Source organism: Sorex araneus, chromosome 2 (assembly GCF_027595985.1).
Source record: "Sorex araneus isolate mSorAra2 chromosome 2, mSorAra2.pri, whole genome shotgun sequence".
Lineage (NCBI taxonomy): Eukaryota > Metazoa > Chordata > Mammalia > Eulipotyphla > Soricidae > Sorex > Sorex araneus.
The window spans coordinates 15,847,519-15,862,470 of NC_073303.1; the positions used below are offsets into that span (position 1 = coordinate 15,847,519).

Here is a 14,952-nt window from a genome sequence, read left to right on the forward strand (position 1 = left end):
CGGGGAACCAATATGTTCAGTACAACCTGACCTGGAACTAAGGAACAACCAATTCTTGGGGAAAATATCAAAGTACCTTTTGGAGGTTGCAGAACAATGCCCAGAGTAACTGCCATCAGGGCCCACCTCCAGTTTCATTGAACTTTTGCATTCTTTGCTAGTGCCCCATTCTGCCCACTTCCTCGTATAATCAACTATAAAAAACTAGCTTAAGAGAAATAAAATTGGAGCTTGCTCCCATTCTTCTGTGTCCGTCTGTGTCTGTCTCTTTCTTCTTGTGTCTGTCTCCTTTTCACTCGAGCACCCTCTCCCGGCTTCCCATGTTGACCAAGTCCCGAGGGACGGAACATGCCAGGAGTAAGCCCTGAGCATCACTGGGTGTGACCCAAAAAAGGAAAAAAATGCATCTTTGCCAGTGGGACAGGCCTATGGTCTGGAAACTGTGGAGTATTCTTGGAATGGGGATGGGCGGATTCCCCCTCCCCACTACCAGAAACCCAGCAGCCAACATGAGAAATGGTCCAGCTCCACAACTAATCTCAGAAAGAACCTGATACTTCTTCTAAATCTTCCCAGGTAGACGGGCCCAGGCTGGCGATGCTGAGGCCTGCTCGGAATGGGGGCGGGGGATACCCCCTTTCTGCCTGAAGGCACGGCAGCCCTCGGCCACACCTGACACCCTCCGACATAGAAATGGCCCAGCTCCATGAGCGAACCTCACCGAGCTGGCACCAAGCCTCTGTTCAGAGCTCCTGAAGAGCGACGCTGCCAAATTTCCCGGTGCTGCAGTCCAGTGTGATCACAGCAAGTGTGATGGGAGGGATGCAGAGAAGCCCCCCAAGCTCAGGAATCTAAACTATACCAGCAAAGGCTCCACTGGCACCAACCTGCTGGCAGATCCTCAGACAAAGATTTCAGTAATACCATTAGGAGATGGAACAGGAATCATTGGTTGACTCTTATTGATCCAAGTTTTGATCATTCCACTTGCCTTTGTGTGGTAATGAACAATATGAAGTAAATTTATCTGTGCCTGCTAAGGGGGCAGGCTGGGGGAGGGGCTTGGAAAACTGGGGACGCTGATGGACAGAGGGTCGCACCAGTGGTGGGATTGGTGTCGGAACATTAAATGCCTGAAACAACTGTATTAGAAACAACTTGGTAAGTTATCAAGTTTTATAATTTTTTAAATTGTTTTTAAAGCGAATCATCAAAGAAGGGAGAGAAAAATGACTGTGGAATTTGCTCTTATTTGGAGACACTGATAAAAATCTCCAGGGAACGTCATCCAAATACCCTGCCAAGAGCACAAGGGTACGGCTCTTTGAACTGAACGTCTGGGTTATCAGCCCCACCCTGGTGCTGATCTTTACATCCAAGAAGGTATTTGTTGCTTTATTAAAGATATAGATATAATAAATAAATAAAAGAACCCCCAAAACAGTGACATTGGCACTCACAAAGAAGGAAAAAAAAACAATAAAAGTATCACACATTACCAGGTTGTTTTCATTCTGAAAATGAGAGTTCTAAAAATCTAAAAAAAAAAAAAAAACATAAAGGGGTCAGAATGATAGCCCAGGAGTTAAGGCCCTCATCCTGCATGGGTGACCTCAGTTCCGTCCCCAGTACCACAAGGACCACGAGGAACGATCCCCAGCACAGAGCTGGGCCTGGCCCGGAGGCACTGCTGGGGGTCACCCAGAGCCCTCCAAGAAATAGCAAAACATTTGAAAACGGAATCAACAGAAAGTGCCAGAGAGCTTGCAGTCCCTCCCCACTCTGGCCAGAACCTTGGTCTATCTTTAAAGATAGCATATCTAAAGCAATGTTTCTCAAGCTTGACTTCTCAAAAATCCCCCTTTTAAGATAAGACGATCTCGGGGAGTGACTGAAATGTCCAGAGCCGCCCTGCATGTTTCCGGAAATAACGGCTGATGATTCTAAGACTCCATGAGGGGCGCCATGATGAGTCAGTGTACCGGGGTCCTTCCTTGAACCCCCACTCCGCACGCAGGTCCCCTCTGGGTGCCCTCCACCTTGGACCGTGTGTCTGGGCTGGGCTGGGGGGTCCCCCTCCACCAGGTTCTTTGCCTTCTGACTTTGTTTGGGTTGAGTTTGGCCAATGAGGAAATCCAACAGGAAGTGTGAGTCAAGGAAGAGAGACTGGGGTTCTAATCTCAGCTCCGTGAGTGTGGGTGCCGGTGTGTCGCCATGTCTGAGACTGAACCCAGCCCCTGCCCGGAGGCTGTCCCTCCACCACACTGCAATTCCAGCAGCTTCTTCCTCCCCATCCCTTGCTCCCGAGTTTTCCTGTGTCCTGGCGCTGGAGGAGGCGTGTAAGCAGCCCCCACAATGATTCAGGGTCCCCCTGGGGCCCTGATGGATACAGGCCCATAAACCTGGTTTACTGGTAACGCGACAGCACAGACTTGCTCAACAATTGACAACAGAGTGGCATGTTAAGTGGCCCAATAAAGAAGTGGAAGGGCTGTAGCTATAGCACAGCGGGCAGGGCGTTTGCCTTGCACACAGCCCACCCGGGTCCAGTCCCTGGCATCCCATCTGGTCCCCTGAGCACCGCCAGGAGTGATTTCTGAGTGCAGAGCCAGGACTAACCCATGAGCACTGCTGGTATGACCCAAAAGGTCAAAAAATATATGTAGCACTGTAGCACTGTCATCCCATTGTTCAACAATTTACTCGAGTGGGTACCAGTCATGTCTCCATTGTGAGACTTGTTGTTACTGTTTCTGGTATATCGAATACGCCACAGGGAGCTTGCCAGGCTCTGCCGTGTTGGCGGGATACTCTCGGTAGCTTGCCGGGCTCTCCGAGAGGGACAGAGGAATCAAACCCAGGTCGGCCACGTGCAAGGCAAATGCCCTACTTGCTGTGCTATTGCTCCAGCCCTCCCCTCCCCCCCAAAAAATATATATACAAAAATATATATATATATAAATGGAAGCGCACTCAGTGTGTAAGTGACATTTCCAGTTCCCACGTGATCATGACAACACAAAGGAGATGTTTTCAAAGCACTCCTGTCAGCTGACTTTCTTTGGGGGGCTTTTGCTTTGAGGGGGCCACACCTGGCAATGGTCGAGACTCCCGGCTCTGCTTTCAGGGTTACCTTTTAAATGTGTTCTCCTGCCACGGAGTAGCCAAATGAGTAAAGGTACTTAGAATAAAGGTCTCTGAACTTTGAAAAGTTTAATTAGATTTAAAAGGCAACTGTATGAACTAATTCATTGGTCAGCAGGAGTGGAAAAGTAATTTGCTGTGCTATATATGTATATGTATATACATACACATATGTACATATACATATATACACATACATATATTCACACACATATAAATGACAGATAAATTATCGACACAAAGATAGATATGTAATCACAAAATATAACCACAGCCCTTCTTCTGCAAAATAATACATTATATTTTTTGTTTTGTTTGGGGTGTCACACCTGGTGATGCTCAGGAATTACTCCTGACTCTGCACTCAGAAATTACTCCTAGCAGTATACTTGAAGGACCATGAGGAATACTGGGGATTGAACCTGGGTTGGCCGTGTGCAAGGCAAATGCCGTTCCCACTGTACTATTGCTTCAGCCCCAATAATACACTGTTGTTTTTTTTTCAGTCATAGATATTCAAGTAAAAATGGCATCATTTGGTTCAAAATGCTTGTCTTACCGCTTTCACAGATGCTGGGGTAAAATGAATCCGGAAATACCGTCCCGGCCTGGTACGCATCCTGGTGTTCGTGTAACAGCTGGGGAGCAGGGAAATAGAGAGATTAGTGGGCAAAGACCCTGCCCACTTCCAACTGTAGAATTCTAGAACCACCGAGTATATGAACAGAGGAGGGAGGAAGGAAAGAAGGCAAAAGTTAACTAAATAATAAATGATCATGCGTAATACAAGCTCACACACGGTAGTATAAAGCTTCAGGTCCTTTCCTAGCAGACACAGACTAAGAAAAAATCCCAAATCTCCTATTTGAATTTCCCCTGTCTTATTTTCTGTCTCAGAGAAACAGGATTTCCCTAAAGCTCTCCGATTGGCTTGTATCTGGCTCATGGAAAGATTTTGATGATCCGGTGTAAATCAATAAAGTGAGGAAAACACAGAACATACACATACACTTACAAATATTACTGGTTGGGGCCAGAGAGACGGTGAGTTAGGTGCTTACCTTACACATGGCCAACCAACCCAGCTTTGATCCCTTGCACCACAAACGGTATTTCAGACCAGAGCACTGTCAGGAGTGATCCCTGAGCAGAGCCAGGAATGACACCTGATCACATCCAGGTGTGGCCCAACCCCTCCACCCACACACAAACACACACACACACACACACACACCAAAAATTAATTAATATTCAACTTCCAGTCACTGCTCTTCTTATGTACATTAAGACTGGTTAAAAGACATCTCCCAGAGAGAATGACGTATGAAAGTCTCCTACTTCAACATAAAAAGTCACATTTCTATTTCAACATTTTAAAAGCGTCATTTTTCAACAGAAAAAAAAAAGTAACTCTACACGAAGTTTCGAAAGGACCCCTGTCCGCAAAGTAATCAGGAAACTTCCTGGGAAGGTGGGCAGGGGAGGGAGAGAAATACAAAGCAGCTGTGTCCTTCAGATATAAAAATGTGTCTAGGCAAGGAAATAACAGTGTGATAGCAAAAGAAGACAGTAAGATAGCAAGGAAGTACACAGACGCAAGCATTCTCGATAACTCAACGTGTGATGAGGAATGAAGGACGAAATTAGAGGCCTGGAGAGACAGTACAGTGGGCAAGGCACTTGCCCTGCCCGATGCCAAGCTGGGTTCGATCGCTGGCACCACGCATGGTCCCCACAGCCTCTCCAGGACTGACCTCTGAGCACACAGGAGTAAGCCCCTGGTACTGCCAGGGATTGCCCAATCCTCCCCCGTAATAAAAAAAAGAAAGAATTTTTAAACCCTAAAGCAAATCCGTTTCTGAACCCGGGATACTTAAGAATTTGTCATGAAACATATAAGCTCATAAGGGTGTTCATCGTTGCGCAGCTATCCGTGTCGTCTCTGGCTGGGGGGAGGGGCTATTTCTGGGTCACAGGGATCCAGCTGGTAGTGAGGGGGATGGAGGGATGGGCCAAGACTAGTCAGTAAACCTAGAGAAGAAAATCATCGGTAGGGACTCGGAGAATTTAGATGAAGTCCCATGGCGATGGACTGTAATTGGAGATACTTTGTGTGAAATTGTGGTTTTAAGTTGGTAACAGAAAAGCAGGAAGGCAGGAAGGCAGACAGAGTTATTTTGTTAGTGCCAAATGGAAGCAAAAGTTAAGACAATTTGAACATCAAGATAATGACAGTAGGGGCCGGAGTGATAGTACAGCGGGAAGGGCGTTGGCCTTGCATGTGACCAACCTGGGTTCAATCCCCGGCATCCCATATGGTCCCCCAAGCACCACCAGGAGTGATTCCTGAGAGCAGAACCAGGAGTAATCCCTGAGCATCACTGGGTGTGACCCAAAAAGAAAAAAAAAAACAATGACAGTAATGTATTATAAAATACTGAAGAAAATAGAAGTATATGAATGTATTCTGATAAAATAACGCATTAATAAAGAAAGAGGAAATGCCCTACCTTTCAGCAGCATGTCAACTAATAAATGTAGAAGGACTGATAGAAGCAGATCAACACATTTGGTAACATCACCATAATAATTACCCCAGGCAAGAACTGCCGTTGGCTGTTAAACTAGTGGTTTGAGTCTGAGGGGTCCAGGGATGTGGTTCAGGGGTAAAGGGCCTGGCTTGCAGGCAGGAGATTTAGGTTTGTGAAAATGTGGCAGGTACCTCCTGCATCACGAGTTAAAGAGTAACACCCAGGGACCCTTGCACTTGATTGCTCTTCCCCATTCTTCTTCCTCTATACAACAAAACACTTGAAGCAACCAGAGCTAATGAGGATGTGAAAAGGGAACAATCACGGTATGTGGGAATGGCCCCGGGTTCCGCCTCTATGGAAAAGTGGTGTGACAACTTCTCAATAAGCTAAAAACAGAATGTCCATATGACTCCGTGACCCCACTCCTGGGCATCACCCTCAAAGACACAAAATCATTCATTGGGAAAGGTCCAGGCACGCATGCCTAGTTCGTTGCCGTGCGAAGGACAGAGAGCCAAGATCTGGAAATGCCCCAAACACCCAAATTCAGAGGGATGGGTGAAGAAATGATGGCAATTTCTCTACCTCGGATTCCTGCTCAGCTCTGAGGAAAGATGAGATCTTGCTTTTTCCTACAATCTGGCTAGAACTAGGCGGTGTCATGTTAAGTAAAATAAGTCAGGAGAAGAAAGGAAGATACTGAATGATCTCACTCATAGGTGGTATCGGAAGAAACAAAGCAAAGGAATGAACAGTGTGCAGTGAAAACAAACCCTTGGGCTCTGGCACCAGAACTGAGGTTACCAAGGGGGCCAGTGAGATAGTACAGTGGGTAGGGTGCGTGCCTTGCACAGAATCGACCCAAGTTCAATCCCTGGCACCGCACATGGTCTCCCAAACCTACCAGAATGATCCCTGAGCACAGAACCAGGAGTAAGGTCAGAGCACCGCCTACGTGGCCCCCAAAAGACAAAAAAGACAGACAGACACCAAAGAGAAATAAGACTCTGCCTATTGATGGGCAATTGATCCTGAGAGTGTGCAGAGTGATTTTCGAGTAAAGGAAAACTTATATCCTCGACTTTAATTTTGGATGATGGAGGTTTGGGCCATAATTGGCAGTGGTAGCAGGTACTCCTAGCTCTGTGCTCAAGAATGGCCCCTGGAAAAAAAAAAAGAATGGCCCCTGGTGGTTCTGTGGGGGAGGGGCCAGTGAAGGTGTATGGAGACTGAACTGGAATTGGGGGCATGAAAGCAAGCACGTTCACCCCTATGCCATCCCTCTGACCCCTTCAACTTGACTTAAAACATGTGAGTGTGTGTTTTTCTTTTTGGGTCACACTTGGCGATGCACAGGGGTTACTCCTGGCTCACGCACTCAGGAATCGCTTCTGGCGGTGCTTGGGGGGCCATATGGGATGCTGGGAACCGAACCCAAGACAGCTGCATGCAAGGCAAACACCCTTACCACTGTGCTATCACACCAGCCCCTTGACTTAAAACATGTTAAATGGACACACGTGCTTCTCCTTAGCATCTGTCATAGTGAGATACTGATGTCACCCCAGAAAGCCACCAACACTTAGAATGTTCATGTACTTCCCGTGTTAACTATGAAGCTCACCAAATCCCTGTCTCTTCTACATCTCCGTGTTCTGCGGTTTCCTTTGCTCCCACCACAACCTGCTGCGGGGTGACCTCTGGCCTTGCTGGCCTGGCCGCTGAAGAGGTCTCGTAGGAAACGGCCTGACAGATGCTGACTGGCTGCATCGAGCCCCACAAACAGGCACTTCTGTACAATCTCTGCAGGCCTGGCCAGAGTTCTGTGTTCCTGGCTTGATCCTTGTTAATCCATCTAGAGCGTATACACACGCTGTCAAGACTTGGACTTAACAGGAGAGAGAGAGCAGGAAGGAAAGTGCCTCCCATAGAGGGAGGCTGGGGGCGGGGGTGGGGTGTCGGGGGATGGTGGGAGGGAAACGGGGGACATAAATGGTGGGAAATGTCCACGGGTGGAAGGATGGGTACTGGATCACTGTATGACTGGAACTCAACTATGAACAGCTTTGGAAGGGTCTATCTCATAGATATCCAATTTAAAAAAATTTTTTTTTGTTTTTGTTTTTTGGGTCACACCCGGCGATGCACAGAGGTTACTCCTGGCTCTGCACTCAGGAATTACCCCTGGCGGTGCTCAGGGGACCATATGGGATGCTGGGAATTGAACCTGGGTCAGCCTGGGTCGGCCACGTGCAAGGCAAGTGCCCCACCCACTGCGCTATTGCTCCAGCCCCCAATTTAAAAAAATTTTAAGACAAAAGTAATGTGGAGGGGCTGGATCGATAGCACAGCGGGTAGGGCATTTGCCTTGCATGTGGTCGACCCGGGTTCGATTCCCAGCATCCCATATGGTCCCCTGAGCACTGCCAGGGATAATTCCTGAGTGCAGAGCCAGGAGTAACCCCTGTGCATCGCCGGGTGTGACCCAAAAAGCAAAAAAAAAAAGTAATGTGGAGTTCATGCCTGCTTCAATCATCTTAATCAGCTTCATCAATGGCTGAATAAATAGTAGTACTCCTACATAAAAAAAAAAAGACTTGGACTTAAGAAATGAATCAGAGAATAATACAGAGAGCTGAGGGGGAAATGGTGTATTAATTCATAAGGATGGTGAGGCCAAGTTGGCTCACATGCATACTTTCTTTCCACGAGGTTAAGCAGGAAGTGATGTGTCTACCATGAAATCATCAATGGCAGCTACTTGGTTGGTGACTGTTTGTTTTTCATTATAAATGGGGCAATCAAACATGAATATTGTTTTTTCCCCCAGGAGGGTCTATTAAACTGGCAGTCAAGGGGGTTAAAACAAATGAAGAAAGGGGGATTGGAAATATAGCAGATTTTAGTCCTTTTACTTTCTTGCTTCCATTCCAGCTTATCAGGAGGTTAGTCTGACCGGATTCTGAGGCGAGCAGAGAACATTAACCACTCTTACCAAGTATCAATATTTAAGAACCATCCTCGCAGCTGGAGCGATAGTATAGTGGGGAGGGCATGTGCCTTAACCATGGCCAACCCAGGTTCAATTCCCAGCATCCCGTATGGCCCCCCGAGCACCACCAGGAGTGATTCCTGATCACAGAGCCAAGAGTAACTCCTGAGCATCACAGGGAATAATCCAAAAAGAAAAAAAAAATCCTATCCTTGTCTCACAAAGTCATTTAGCTGTAGAACCAGAGGAGTATAAAGGATCAGAATAGGGGCAAGTAGGGATGGGTAAATATGTTAGGACCTGTGGGATATAGTTAAAACACGTAAATGACTTTTTAAAAAAATCAAATTTCATACCTCCTTGTAGTCAACACGTCCGTTGTGAAGCTGAAGGAACTCTAGAGCCCTGTGTCCTGGAGAAATAAACGTAGAAACCAAGTACGTTCAACTAAAAGGAAAACCACTTCCGAAAGATCACTTAACAGGAAAAATGTGAACATAAGATAATTTGTTTCTATCTTTTACAACAGTATCAATAGTCTTGTTACACCTCCTAGAGGTGGAGAGTTTCTAACCTAACAAAAGTAAAGCCAGGGGCTGGAGTGACAGCACAGTGGGGAGGGCGTTTGCCTTGCACGCGGCAGACCCAGGTTCGATTCCCAGCATCCCATACAGTGCCCCAGCACCGCCGGGAGTAGTTCCTGAGTGCAGAGCCAGGAGGAACCCCTGTGCACTGCTGGGTGTGACCCGAAAAGAAAAACAAACAAACAAAAAAGTAAAGCCAGAAGCTGCCGTAACTGCAACAGCCCCCCCTCCCACACACTGCAACCCCATCGCACTGTTTATACTTTCTTCACATTTTCCATGAGTCAAAAATTTAAAAAATTTACAAATACGCCTCATTCAAGAATCAAGTCTTTGTGCCCCGACTCACCTTGCTCCAAATCCCTCTGCCCTTGCCCTGGGCTCTCTGGCAGCTGCCTGGTCCTCCCCCTCCCCCCACCCTGCTTCCCACCCCACCACCCTTCTGGGCGTTCTAACACCAGTGATGATTCGAACTCCCCTCCACCAAAGCTCCTCTGCCCGGGGGTCGCACATGCGTCCCTTGTACACTTCCAAGTGTTAGGAAATATAAAAGAACTGAAATGTCCTGTATTGCAAACCATAACACCCAAAAGGAGAGAGAGAGTAAAAGGGAATGTGCCTGCCACAGAGGCGGGGGGTTGGGGGGTGGAGAATGGGGAGGTGGCGGGAGGATACTGGGAACATTAGTGATGGAGAATGGTACTGGTAGAGGGATGGGTATTTGATCATTGTATGACTGAAACATAATCACAAAAGTCTGTAAGTCTGTAATTGCATCTCACAGCGATTCATTTAAAAGAGAGAGAGAGGGGCTGGAGTGACAGCACAGTGGGTAGGGTGTTTGCCTTGCACGTGGCCAACCCGGGTTCGATTCCCAGCATGCCACATGGTCCCCCGAGCACCGCCAGGAGTAATTCCTGAGTGCAGAGCCAGGAGTAATCCCTGTGCATCGCCGGGTGTGACCCAAAAAGGAAAAAGAGAGAGAGAGAGAGAGAGAGAGAGAGAGAGAGAGAGAGAGAGAGAGAGAGAGAGAGAGAGAGAGAGAGAAAGAGCTGCAATGCACCCCTTACCTCTGCCACAGTTCGCCCCGAGCCCCCTCCCCTGCCCACCCTCTACTACTTCTGCATCATCAACTCCAACTGCTTTCCCGGAGAAGCACCTCAGACACCTCCAGTCTCCGGCTTCCTGTCCCCCTACTGGCCCCAAGCCCGCTGCCCCAGCCCTGCCACCCGCCTCTCTCATCTCCGCCATCTCCACAGCCCGCGGTGCACTCACCTATTTCGATGTGCGTGGAGATGCCACACGGGGCCCCTCGGGGACAGAGAGCGGCCAGTCCCAGCAGCAGGCCGGCCCAGAGGCTGCAAGCAAACATCCTCTCGTCACTCCCCGCTCCGCTCACAGCTGCAACCCGGGCCCAGACCCACAGCGATGCTGGGGAGCAGGTGACAGGAAACCCAGCCCGGTGCCCAAAGAATATCACTTCCCCCCCGAGAGTCCTCGGCGTCTGCGCCACTCAGCTCTGCCAGAACAGCAAACACAGCGTCTAGCCGGGAGAGCAAAAGGCCCCGGGATGAGCCACCCGGGCTCCAGGCCAACTCTGAGCCAGGCTTGCTCTGCATTTCTTTGGCAACGGGTTCAGGGATTCGAGCAAAGTTGTCTCTAATTTTTTTTGAGAGAGACAGAGACAGAGATAGTCACAGTGGGGAAGGCACTAGGCTTGCACTTGCACTTGGCCAACCCATGTTTGGTCCCAGCTGAGTGCCACCGGGAGTCGGTCCTGAGCACAGAGCCAGGAGTCAGCCCTGAGCACAGCCAGGTGTGGCTCCCAAACCAAAACAACAACAACAACAACAACAAACCCAAGAAACTTGCCCCCGCCGGGGCACAGAGTCACCGTCCCCGGCCGCCTCACCTTCCAAGCTCTGATTTGGGGCGCACCGTCATCCTCACACATAGGCTCCCCGGGGCTCCCTCAGCCCCGCAGCCAGGAGAGCCAGACAGGCTGTGCCGACGGCCTGCTGGAACCGGCTCCGCTCCCGGGGTTTGGCAACAGATACCAGCACGGGCCGCGGTTGCACAAGAGCAGCCGCTCTCGTCTCTCTGCCTCTGACCTATCGGCCCCACGGGGTCAGGTTCCTGCAGCCTGAGCTGGAGGGCGGGAGCGGAGGGAGGGTGCGCAGCCAGGAGTTGGGGGTGAGTGGGGGGGGGGACACGGAAAAGACCAGACCAGAGGGCTTGGAGCGGGCAGGGGTGGTAGCGGCTGCTCGGGGGGAAGAGATGCACAGGAAATGGGATGGCGTGGAGCCAGATTTCCTTTGGAACCTGCAGCGCAGTCCCGAGAGAAGAATCCTCAAGGAATCCACTTCATGAGGACCAAGGGCCGGGCAGACCCGGAGATGGGACGGCAGGTAGGTGCTTGCCCTGCACGGGGCCGGCCTGGTTCAATCCCTAGCACCACACAGGGTCCCCTGAGCAACTCCACACGTGACTCCCTGAGCACAGAGCCAGGAGAAAGCCCTGATCACCACCAGGCATGACCCAAGCACTGGACCCCCAAATAATAACCCCGAGGGGCTGCAAAGGTAGTACAAAGGGATCAACTTTATGCTTTGCTTAGAGGAAGCCCGGGTTCGATCCTTTCACCAGCCCCACCAGGAAGCAACCCCCAAGCACAGAGCCAAAAATAGCCCCCCCAAAGACTGCTGGGCAGCCCCCAACAACAACCCCCCCAAAAAAAAATCAAGAAAAAATTCTTGCAATTTGTCAGCAGGACATCTTAGATTATCATTAACCTAGGTCATAAAGGACTGCAGCGATAGCACAGCGTGTAGGGCGTTTGCCTTGCACACGGCCAACCCGGGTTCGATTCCTCCCTCCCTCTCGGAGAGCCCGGCAAGCTACCGAGAGTATCCCACCCACATGGCAGAGCCTGGCAAGCTCCCCGTGGCTTATTCAATATGTCCAAAACAGTAGCAATAAATCTCACAAGCAAATCTGGGTGGGGTTTTTGAAGCAAAGGCGGAGTTCAGTGAGCTAAAGATTTATTGTCCAGAAGCTTCTAGGATTAAAAAAAGAACAACAACGTGAGCTCAGAGTGATCTCTGTCTTCCAAGTGTCCTGAGGGGATAGCTGAAGGGATTAGAATTCGGAGTGCTGGCAGGTGCCCGGACACGAGCAGGCTGAAGAGAAAGGAGGAAACGGTCCCATGCATCCTTGCAGCTCTGGGAGCGGTACCCAGCCGCGCTCTGGGGACATCAGGACAGCCGAGAGCACAGAAGGAGCTGGGAGGGGACCGACCCTACTCCCAGTGGCCCTTCAGAGGGCATTCGACAGCCTGACAATGAGGCTGGCATGAATTTCCAGGCTCCAAGCATTTTTGACCGCGTGGGAGCCATCCTTCATATAAATGAATCACCTTCTCCATTTGATAAACACTTAACCATGTGGCCAAAACATTCTATTTTTTCCCTTCTGGTTTTACAAATGAAACCTTTGTGGAGTTTTTTGGGTTTTTTTTTTTTTTTTTTTTTTTTTTTAGGATGGGGTTGAAGTGGCACACCCAATAACGTTCAGGGGTTTCTCCCGGCTCTGTGCTCAGGAATTACTTCTGGCAGTGCTCAGGGGACCATATGAGGTGCCAGGGATTGAACCCACAGTGCAAGGCAAACATTCTACTGCTGCACTAGCTCTCCAGCCCAAAGTGAAACATTTTTTGTGCGTGCCTCTAAGTACTGAAACATTTTTTAGGCGGTCCCTGGGTGCTGTTTTGTTTGCCCACACAGTCTAACGGCAAGGTCAGAAAAACGGAGGCGGGTGGAGGACCACCTGACGCAAAACCTTAGAAAGATAAAGAGAGTCTTTTTGGATCGAAAGAAACAGCCACCTTTGACTTCACTTTTCTGGGTTTCAAGTTCTTGCATTTTGCCCAGGACAGTTGAAATCGGCTAGCATGTATGGAGCGCCCTCTGCAGGCAGGAGGTGAAAGCACACCAGTTTCTCGGTCCCGGGGTAAAACCATCAAGGCTTCCCTAGTTCCTTCAACAGATCCAGAAGGAAACAATGTTGCGGCTGGAGCAATAGCACAGCGGGAAGGGCATTTGCCCTGCACGCGGTCGACCCGGGGTCGATTCCCAGCATCCCATATGGTCCCCTGAGCACCGCCAGGGATGATTCCTGAGTGCAGAGCCAGGAGGAACCCCTGTGCATTGCCGGGTGTGACCCAAAAAGAAAAAAACATTCCCGCCCATATTCACACACATACACAAAGACTAAGTTCTGCACTCCCACCTCTGCCAGAGGTGAGTGACTCCGAGACGAAGTGGCCTCGGCTCAGCCAAAACAAAACTCAAAATATCAAGTACCAGAACGGCTATGGCCAGAGACGCGACAGGAATCAAGAAAGCTCAGCGCACAGGCCGAGCGTCTCTGCGCTCGCACCTCCCACGCACAGGGCTGCTCCTTCACTGTCCAACCTCACCAAGGTCGCGCTCGCTGCCGTTTGTGAAGTTTGAGGTTTCAGACCCAAATGACAGGGGAGTGAAGAATGGGATCCAGGGGGCGACCCGCCTGGACCCGACGGATGCTAATGACACCCTGGTTGACTGGATTTTTGACAAACTCCTGGGTGGCCTCGTTTTCATCTTTAGGGGGGGCTCATGCTACTATCACCGTGGACGCTGCGATTTCCGGCATTTAGCAGCATCTCGCAACTGAACCACAGCGGGGAGGGGAGTGGTAGGTTTTACAGGCCCTTTTACAAACACGCGAGGGCTGAGGCTAAGCAATTGCTCAAAGGTCGACCCAGTTTATCCTGAGCCGGGACCCAAGTCTTGTTTGCCTCCAAAGGTGCCTCTCTGCGGCCAATTAACAGAGAGAATACCCAGATTCCCACCCCCACCCCCCACTCCCCACACACCCCCCACAAAATCATCCAGGCAGCAAAACGCCCAGGCGGAGTTCAGCGGCCCAGCAAACCCGCGCCCTCCCCCAAAGCTGGACAGCGGCGATGAGCAAACGTGACCTTGCCCTTGGCGGCTGGCACCCGGGCACCTGCGCATCCAAGCCCGGAGTCCACGGCGGAGGTGATTTGATGGGGAGAGGGGGCAGTTGTGCAGAGCTCTCAGGACACGGGACTGAGATCATCCCAGATGAAAGGGCAGCCGGGAGGATGGTGTGGCGCGCAGGTGCCCGTCCCCGCGAGCCCTTCCAGGCCCCCCAGGTCCCCCCTTTCCCGGGCCAGGAGGTGCAGGGAGCAGAGAGACCCGGACCCAGCGCGCTACAGGCGCAAGTAGAGGGCGCGTTCCGGAGCGTTCCCATAGCGTCCCGGGCGTCCCCAAGCGTTCCAGGCGCGTTCTGGACGTCCCCAGGAGTTCCCGAGCGCTCCCGGCGCGTCCCCGGGCGTCCCCGAGCGTTCCCGGCGCGTCCCAGCGCGTCCCTGAGCGTTCCTGGCGCTTTCAGGACATCCCCAAGAGTTCCCAAGCGCTCCCGGCGCGCTCCCGGGCGTCCCCGGCGCGTTCCCGAGCGTTCCTGGCGCGTCTCAGCGCGTTCCAGAGCGTTCCCAGCGCGTTCAGGACGTCCCCAATAGTTCCCGAGCGCTCCCGGCGCGTCCCCGAGCGTTCCCCGCGCATCCGCGAGCGTCCCCGAGCGTTCCCCGCGCGTCCCGGCGCGTTCCCGCGCGGCCCCGAGCGTTCCCGAGCGT

At 50.8% G+C, this 14,952-nt stretch overlaps 1 protein-coding gene across 4 annotated transcripts in view; it reads right to left on the minus strand.

Moving 5' to 3' along the window:
* GPLD1 (glycosylphosphatidylinositol specific phospholipase D1) overlaps positions 1-14,914 on the minus strand; it is a 65,330-nt gene extending 50,416 nt beyond the window's left edge. For 2 of the 4 annotated variants that reach the window (XM_055129472.1, XM_055129471.1), the window contains exons 1-4: positions 14,275-14,914; positions 10,530-10,612; positions 9,027-9,082; positions 3,704-3,782 (exon numbers count right to left, since the gene is read on the minus strand). In XM_055129472.1, coding sequence (XP_054985447.1) covers positions 3,704-3,782; positions 9,027-9,082; positions 10,530-10,612; positions 14,275-14,570 — 514 coding nt within the window. In that variant the 5' untranslated portion in view covers positions 14,571-14,914. Of the gene's footprint in view, positions 1-3,703; positions 3,783-9,026; positions 9,083-10,529; positions 11,894-14,274 lie in introns of those variants that run through there. The other 2 variants (XM_055129475.1, XM_055129473.1) reach the window with 2 other exon arrangements.
* Positions 14,915-14,952: the final 38 nt, after the last annotated feature.